Below are 9855 nucleotides of genomic sequence, written 5' to 3' on the forward strand. Positions count from 1 at the left end.
TGTCTGGACGCATGGAGACCTCTGACTTCAGTTCAGACAACGCCAACCTTCTAGGCAACATCATGGCCTGGTTTCATGACATGAATCCCCAGAATATCAGTTTGGTTCCCTCAGCCAGTGCAACGCATCAAGAATTCAGTGCACAGTCAGCGAGGATGACATCAGAGCATCAGACTGCAGAGTGTGCCATTCCACAATGGACAGCGGTGGGCAGTAGAGAGCAAGAGTGCGAGTATGGCACCAGTGGCGCCACCGGAGAGCGCGAACCTGTAAGGCCTACGCAGCTTGACCTAGTAGGTCTTGATGTGTCTCTGGTACCTCCTTCGTCTGTCGAGTTAGGGGAAACTCCAAGCGGTTCCAACCCCTGTCACTCTGACACAGCAAAATGTGACTCAGACCCTGACCAGCCTAGCAGTAGCTCCTCTGAATGGGAGGGACAAGTACATCTTGTATGAAATGCTGACTCCACCCACTAGCTAAGTCACTTTTTGACGTGAAGTATCTGACAGATTTGAACCCAAGGAAACAAGATTAATCATGACAAGATAAGCTTTCGTAGATGTAATGTCAGATATGTAGAATTTGAAGCCGTGTTTTAAGAGTACACAAATGTGACTGACCTCTGTAAATGTGTTCTTTGCTTACTGAAAACTCTTTCCAGTCATGGAGTGTTAAACACTTGTAAAGAGTCAGCAACTGAACCAGAAAGCGCTACGAAATCCCAGACAGAAATGGATGTGTGGTAATCTTGTGCAGGTAGCCAGATTGTAGGGTTCCTGTCTGATTGCTATCAATGAGAAAAATCTACTGCAAAGAACAGGACGGTACAGACATCTGTGTGTGTTTTCTGTTTTTATCCATGATTACAAGGATGTAAAACATACTGTATGTGCCAAAAACACTGCTTAGCACATGCCGAGTTCACTAGCTCCCAGTGGACCGTGTGCTGATCTTGTCTGCTGCTGAGGGCTTAGTCGCCCTGTCGAGTACACTATCCTTCCTTTGAACGAGACCTGTAGGATTAGAGAAGTATACATTGGCATCTCTCTCAAAAGAGCAGGGCTGTTCTGTGGTTCTGATAATTCCAGCAATTAAGAGAACAGTTAGATGCAGTCTATTTTTCTTGTTTTAGTCAATCGTAATCACTGTAATCCGTCACTGGTAAATTTGAATTGAAAGTATTGGCGAGGCTGAACTCAGTGTAGGAGTGCCGAGCTGGTTCTGTCAAATATTTTCTCTTCACAACTTATCACAGTGCCTTTTCTGTGAAACTTCTCTTTATTTATAGCCACACTCTTTTGCGCTCTGAGCTTAGAGTGTGTGAAGTTCCATCACACATCATTGTACATTCAGGTGGCAATTTAGCAAACAGCCTCTGAGGTCAATGTTTTTAAAAGACATTTTTGTATATGTTCAGTTGTCCTTTAGCATGCCTTTGGTCCCTTTTCCCTGGGTGTTGTTAAAGGAATTATTTCAAACAGAAAGAATGAACTAACTCATAGACGCATTGCGATTTACCTGGATTATATCCATCTATATTTAATGTGGAGATACTATACACCGCATGCTAATTTGGTATACAAGACATGTGGCCACAATGTGTAACATTCAGGGTTTACAAGGGTAGGCCTAAAGGGGATAATCAATGAGTGCCAACTTTAAAGGTATAGTTTAATACAAAAAAATTAATGTTATCTGATCATTTACGCGCCCTCATGTTGTTCCAATCCTTTATGATTTTCTTTATTCTGTAAGAACACAGTCAAAGAAGTTAAACAGAATGATCACATTGCTCTTTTCTATTCAATGACACTGAATTGTGACCAGTAGCTGTTAAGCATAAGAATCCTGCCTAATGTCTCCTTTTGTTTTCCATGGAAGAAAGACAGCCATATGAGTTTGGAACAACACGAGGGCACGTAAAAAATAACAGTATTGTTTTGGTGAGCTATTCCTTTAAAAAGTCTTTAGCCCACTACAAATCCATAGATGCAATCTTGATACATGTCAGATACATTCTTCCAAGAATCGTAAAACAGAAATAGAACCAGGAAAATCAAGATTTCATGTATTTCTCTTTCTGTTTCAAGACACTTCTGTTATCTTTTTTTAATAAATACAGGTCTTATCAATGGATCCTTTAAAGGTGTGTGGCAAAGGCACACTTATATGATGCCAAGCAGCTGTATTAGCTGTAGATAGCACATTTCTACAGATGGTGGATTCAGTTTTTCTACAATTAATGCAACTGTGGTATTTATCTTCAATAAATTATGGAAATGAAATTTCTATTGTTTAAAATTGAAGGTCATTCTATAAAGTGGATGAAATTGAAGGTTGATGTAAAGAAAAAAAGAAAACAAATGAGCAACAATATATATATATATAGATATAGTATATATCAAACTGTAATAACACATTGCCACTTTTGAATATTTGCTTATTAAAAATGTGATGGCTGATTTAAGTGTTAAAAGCCGTTAAAAAAAATTTACAGAATGTTTTTCATTTGCTTTCATTTACTGCGAACACCTGGCCAACTTTATATCAAATGAAACTCAGCTACATTGTTCAGCTTAATCACAGCAGCACTGAATTTTAAACACTTCAGAAGAATTGCACAAAATTAGCACACACTTCAGCCTTCAAATAAGCCACTTTATTTGATAGGTTTGCTGTCATTTTGGCACTTTTAACTTGATTTGATTGAGCAGGTGTCTGATGTATTACTGTAGGCTTAAAGGAATATGTATGTTGAGTCTGACCTTATGACCTAAAGCAGAATTGCATTGCATAATTATAACTTTGCAAAATGAAGGCAAACCTGTTTGTAAAGAGGTATTTTGAGACTTGAAATAATTTCACAGGATTCGTGAAAATTTGCGGGTGTACACATTGTTTTTAACTTTATGCATGTGTGATCCGAATCATTTAAGCTTGATAAATTGCAGTATATCTTCAGAGTAATGTATGTCGCTAAAGGTTGAGGTGGAGCTAATGTCTGTTTTTATATAGCATATGGTAGATTCTGAACATCTGTCCAGACATGACAAAAAATAAATCAATAAAAAAAGTTGTCCTGTATGTGACAGTTCGCTGTTCATTAAGTAACTATAATAAGAATAGATCATGTTTTCCTGACAAGGCCATTCAAGTGTCAAAGCTATTGTTTGGGGTGCACATTTTGTAACCATTGCAGATTTTATATTAAGCATCCAATCCTTGAAATGGTATTTGCACTTTCATAACTTTATTTGATACATTCCCAGTTTATATGGAAAAAACATATGTGATGTTTGGCCATTGAATTGGACCGATATGAGTGTGAATCTTAATAAAGTTTTTTAGACAAGTTCAGTTAAGTGATAGTGTTCTTTAAATTTAATTGTTAAGACGGTGACATTAAGAGCTTATGGGATGAAAAAATTAAATTACATTGCAAAGACAATATACAAATACAGCAATATGCTCACTGAAACAAAAAGCAGTATTTCAATAAGGATCTATTTAGACTTGATTTCACCCTTAAAAATGACTTTGGCTGGTATCATTTCATGCACTTTGGTTGATTCAGCCATATTAAAAATGCTTTATTGTTGAAATTGCTTCCAAGAAAGTGCTTTTATTGTGTAAGTGATAATTACAAAAACAGGTAGGACAATGCAATGGTTCCTGATTGCTAGCATTGCAGTGCCAGATTACACAAAGTTTCAAGCACAGTTATAGCTGTTATGCCTTAGCAGTCCAGTAGAGTGTAGTAAATTCCCAGAGAATAGAGGAACAAGACTGAATCACTCAGGGCACGATGGCGTCTTTGATACTGGCAAACAGTGCTGGCACTCTCCATCCCAGACTCATGGAAGCAATTCAAGACGTTATTTAGAGGAGGAGGAACTCAAAGTTTCCTCAAGAGGCCATTAAATACACCAGCAGAACATCCTGCATTATATTCCCACAGTCAAGATGAATTCAGTGTAAATAAAAAAAAAAAAAGGAATCTGAAAATGCTGCTCTTTTATTTTTAAGAAGGTGCACCTCTGGTGTTTGTGTGGGGCTATCTATAACACTATAACTATGAATGATTACAATATTATCTGACAGACGTTTGGACATTTCACTGGAGCTAATTCTGAAGAAATACATTTTTAGACTGATATTAAATGTAGTTATGGACTTCTAAAAGCTGTTGTCTTTCCATCAAAATCTCTCTTGATTTTAGGATGAATCTGTTGGGTTGCTACGACTTATGTATTTTATCAGAATTACCATTTTTGCACAGCGGGCTACAAAATATCCCCAAAATCCCATAGACTTGCATTAAAGGAATATTCTGTGTTCAATACAATTTAATCTTCAGCTTTTGTGGCATAATGTTGATTACCACAAAAATGTATTTTGTCTCGTCCCTTCTTTAAAAAAAAAAAAAAAAAAAAGGAAAAATCTGGGTTACAGTGAGACACAATGGAATGGAATGGGGCCAATTTTTGGAGGGTTAAGAGGCAGAAATCTGAAGCTTATAATTTTATAAAAGCACTTAACAATAATTCTTCTGTTTAAACTCGTGTTATTTGAGCTGTAAAGTTGTTTGATGGACATTTTACAGTTGTTTTAGAGTTTATTGACATTACATTGCCATGGAAAAGAAGTTGCAAAATTGGCTATAACTGACACAGAATAGGTTAAGTGATTTTATCACATTAAATTATGTTTACAAGCATATTGTTTTATGTCTTGTGGCTAAACTTAAAAAATTTGCCCCCCATTCACTTCCATTGTAAGTGCCTTGTGTAACCCATTTTTTTTTTTTTAAAGGGGACCTAATATGCAAAATTCACCTTTACATGGTGTTTGAACATAAATGTGTGTTGGCAGTGTGTGTACACAACCACCCCATAATGATAAAAAATCCACTCTGTCCTTTTTTTTTTTAATCCCCATTTATCATAAGCACAATCTCAGAACAAGCCATTCGCAGATTCTGTACAAAGTGACGTCACTTTGTACAGGCTCTGCCCACAACTGTTGACGAACACTGCCGACAGACATGTTTGTTTGTATGTGTTGTTTCATTATAGCGCATAGCGAACATTGAAACAGTATTTGTTTGTGTGTGTGTTGCTCATCCAATGTTGCAAAACTGCTGAAAAAACTCAAATAAATAAATTGATCAAATAACCATTCAGAAACTTCCTGGTTCATTCTCAAAGTGGTTACTTAGTGACTCCGGTTCAAACATATAGGGCTGAACGCTACTATTTTCACTATCAGTCATGTTGCTTATGATATCTAGTTATCCAAAGCAGAGATGTCAAAACTCCGCCCTATTGTGGATAAGGGGTGTGGAGCACCAGCTCATTTGCATAAAGACACACATACATACACACACAAATAGCTCGTTTTTATTTCCACCAAAAATTTGCATTTTCAACATGGTATAATTTGTTGGGTATTTTGAGCTGAAACTTCACAGACACATTCTGGGGACACCAACGATTTAAATTTTGGATTTTACATATTGTGAAATGGCATAATAGGTGCACTTTAAGAAAAGGGCAAGTCAAAAAATATTTTTGTGGTAGTCAATATTATGCCACAAATGCTGTCAGTTGAGCTTAAATTGTATTGAACCCGGAATATTCCATTAACCAAACCATCATACGAGCAAGACAAATCAAAGTCCTACTGTAAATGATTTTTGTAAACAAGTCCTTTTATCTGCTTTAATTTTCTTTCACTCTTTCTTTTTCTATTATCTACTGTGTTCGTTCATCTGTCTGTCCGTCCATCCATCCATCCACCCACCCATCTTTGTCTATTATATCTGTAACCTTCAAACTTCTTTTGATTTTAACTAGTTTCAACTTTTAGTCAGGTCTTTGTCAAGCAAACATCAAAGTTTGTCTTTTCCCCCCTCCCAATGTGCATTTAAATCCTCATGGTCGCGTTGTGATTCACCTCAATCCCAGTCGAATCCCAGTTGCCTCCTTGTCTGAGACTGTCAACCCACGCATCTTATCACGTAGCTTGTTGAGCACATTGCCACGGAGACATAGCATGCCACGGCATCCACACTCAACTCACCACGCACCCCACTGAGAACGAACCACATTATAGCGGCCACAAGGATGTTACCCCATGTGACTCTACCCTGAATGGTTGCAGTAATATGAGTGTCACAGGATGGGGCCGGGTCGTGATGCTGCACACCCGGCCCCTAATCAGGCTAATCAAGCCTCCGAGAGGGATAAAGGCCAATTGGAGGCTGCAGTGCAAGAGAGAGAGAGAGAGATTTACGGCAGCTGTCCAACACCTTTGTGTGTTTGTCTTTTCATTTAAAATTCATTAAAATATTATTTATATTGTCAAGCCGGTTCTTGCCTCCATCATCCCATTAATCCCTTTGCAGAGAGATATGTGTGTTTGGTCAACCCCAAGACCCCTCATGTGACCTTTCAACAACCAATTAAGGCACCTCATTAGAGGATGTTATTCTAAGGAGGACTAACCAAACTTTCAACACTATGTCTATGAGGTATCATTAGATAATGATGCAACAGAAAAAAATTAATAAAGAATGAATACATGTCTAAATGAATGATGAGGAAAGTCCCAAGAGCTTGTCTGAACTATCATTAAAGCTTCTTCACACAAACCTTTGAGTCATTCAGTGGGTAAATATTCAAATTATACTTTTTATTTCTTGTGTATAAGGATTAATAATTTTGTTTGTCTGTTGTGATCAGCAAACTCAACAAATGTAGTATTCCAATTAAGTCTCAGTGTCTCATATTTGGCAGGGTCCAGTATGTTACCAGTGTATGCTGGTGATGATTAGAACCGTTTTAGTTAGACAGGTTTTTTGTTCTTTATGTTGCAGAAGTCCTTAATGATAATATATATTCTCTAAAGCTGTGATTTGCTGACTTCTTGGCTCTATTTGCATTTAATTAGCATTGAAGGAACATCAACATTTCAATGCACTAAGATCTTATGCATTGGAGGCATGAATTACAAAGACCACAAGCAACTTGTAATCTGTATTGGAATAAAAAATAAAAAATAAAAAAAAAAAAATATATATATATATATATATATATATATATATATATATATATATATATATATATATATAGGCAGTGTTTCCGTAGTTTCCTATAGTTTGAAAATGGACCCATGACTAAACATGTCTACCAGACTCTGTAAAATGAATCCTCCATAGAGGATAGGGATACCCACAGAGACAGTGTTCGGAATGTCAGGTAAATCAAGCCTACCAACTGCCTCGGAACAGGTGGTTTACATCTCAGGTATAAGGTCCCAGTAATAATAAAGTTATACCTCCTGTGGAATTATAACTTGGCCTCCACCCCTTTAATGCACTCTCATAATGTGTCCTTCCTGAATGAGGCACAACTTTTCTCTTTGCTTGCAATAATAGTTCTTAGTGTTCTGAGAAAAAAATTAAATAGCACAGATCTTGTCAGGAACATTGTGTTAAATTTATTGCACGTTTCATGCAAACAGTCTGTTGTAATCAAGGGACTCCTTTGACCACATATAATAGCTGCATCACTTCAAAAGAATGAGAGCAGATTAGGGCAAGTGACTTTAAATGAAAATGTTTGTATACTGTAATTAATGGCAGAAATGAGGTTTTGAATGTTTAATGATGTAAAAAATATATATTTACGTTGTGCATTTACAAAGACAGATTTGTTTAACATTTCCTAATGAGACACCTAATAAGGTACATAATTCTTGCTCAGCTTCTCTTTAATACAACGTTTTACATTAAAGAGAATTTAGAGAAATGGCCCTTGTTCCCTCCAAAATTCCTTTTGGTTTACCTGATACTTAAGTTTTGCCTGACACAAAAATAAGTGACAGAATTGTGGGAAACGGCACAAGTCTCCTTGACACCAACTGAGAGGCCCTGAGGTAATGTCAAGCCCCTGGAGATGGAGTCTAAAATGCAGTCCTGAATCAGGGTTAGTGTTTGATTACTGTGCAGCGACAACACGATTAACAAGAATGAATGTGCCTGGTACAAAATCACAGCAACCGATATCTAATACCAACCAGACTTTATTATAATGTGATACCTATTCTGCTAAGTTACTGGCAAGCACCATCTATTGTACTGTATATTCCTTCAAAGTTTACATTTTTACTACATAAACGGTTAGGGTTAGGGTTTGGGCCAGGGTGTATGGTTAATAAAATATGCATTCCAATTCAACATATTACACAATCTACAACTAAAACCAACTTGCTTTTTGAGCCCCAGTGTGGACATTTCACCCAAAAACTAGACCTCATTCATACAACAGCACTTCCAGCTTTCACTTCCACTGGGGGCATTGGTTTGAATTTCAGTAAGCAAAGACTGATTTTAGCTGAAGAACTTTCAACCTTCTGTCACTGAATTCACAGTGACATCAGTTTGGAAATGTCTACAGATAACTAAAGGTGTGGTCACATTTGCCTTTGTATTTTGCCCATAGATTTTCGGCATGCAGTCATCTCAATGTAACGCGCTCAACAAGCCACGTGATAAGATGCGCAGGTTGACGGTCTCATGTGGAGGAAACTGAGATTCATCCTCTGCAACCCGGATTGAGTCACTATGCCACCATGAGGACAGAGTGCAATGGGAATTGGGCAATCAAAATAAAAAAAAGGCTGCTTGGCAATTCGGTTTTTTTTTTTTTCTGGTTTAACCTCCACCCACACCTTCTTCGCCCATGGAATTTCACTGTGCTAAGGTAAATGTGATAGTGTCTTCAGGTGTCTAAAGGAGAAATACTACGGGGGGAGAATTAAGAACAAGAATAATTAATGCTCACTAAAAAAAGAGCCTTTTATTTGCACTTCATGTACTAATGGAATTATGCGAATTGGGGCATCAAACAAATGCCCCCAAATTTTGGACGATGCATTTTTTAATCTGCGGGTTTGTTGTACTGCGGTTATTTTTTTTATGTTATATATTCGTTAGACATTCGATCCTTCCTTTAACATTAATTGGTATGGCGGTTCATGCTGTGTCTCACTCAGATAACTATGTAAATCATTATAGCATAGTAATTATGATGTTATTCGATAAATGTAATTGTTTAAAGCATCAAAATTGGAAAATGCAAAACAGCAATCCCAACAAGAGCAATCCAAGTTAGGAAGTGTCTCAAATGTGCAAAACGCACAAATATCAGTTAAGAGATATATTAGTCCATGACTACATTAAAAAGTGGTTATTTTTACATGTGTTATGTTTATGTTGGTAAACAAATTAAGTAAAATTTAGATCATTTAAAATGTTCTTATGATTTATATATCCCAGTTATAACTATTTAATGTCAACTGAATGCTTTAATTAAATAAATCTATTTAACTGTCTGGCTTTTTTACTTAAAGATCTCACATCTCCTGCAATGTATTTATACACACCTGCTACATATGACCTTTGATTGAGGAAATATGTTTTTGTGTATTTTACTGGAATTTATAAAATACTAAAATCCATTTAACTTTTTTTAAATAAATCTTTGACATTTTCAAATCCATATAACTTCCAGATCATGTGACCTAATGACGTCACACTACCTGTAATATATTTACAAACATCTATAGCACATCTTACATGACTTACATTTCCAACTCTAAATAACTTCTTGGTCATGTGACCTAGTGATGTCAAAACCACCTGTAATACATTCACACACATCTGACACACACCTTAAACAACTTTTAAGGAAATATGATTTTGTGTATGTCTATGAATTTTTGACATTTTTAAATCTATATTACTTCTTGGTCATGTGACCTAGTGATGTCAGACCCCATGTAATGCATTCA

The 9855-nt window shown here is 36.5% G+C and overlaps 1 protein-coding gene across 1 annotated transcript in view; it reads left to right on the plus strand.

Moving 5' to 3' along the window:
* LOC127657571 (ankyrin repeat and IBR domain-containing protein 1-like) overlaps positions 1-5032 on the plus strand; it is a 47036-nt gene extending 42004 nt beyond the window's left edge. The window contains 1 exon segment of the mRNA XM_052146428.1: positions 2-5032. Within this exon segment, the coding sequence (XP_052002388.1) occupies positions 2-455 (454 nt within the window). The 3' untranslated portion in view covers positions 456-5032.
* Positions 5033-9855: the final 4823 nt, after the last annotated feature.

The sequence above is a fragment of the Xyrauchen texanus genome, chromosome 17 (genome assembly GCF_025860055.1).
Source record: "Xyrauchen texanus isolate HMW12.3.18 chromosome 17, RBS_HiC_50CHRs, whole genome shotgun sequence".
In the NCBI taxonomy this organism is placed as follows: domain Eukaryota; kingdom Metazoa; phylum Chordata; class Actinopteri; order Cypriniformes; family Catostomidae; genus Xyrauchen; species Xyrauchen texanus.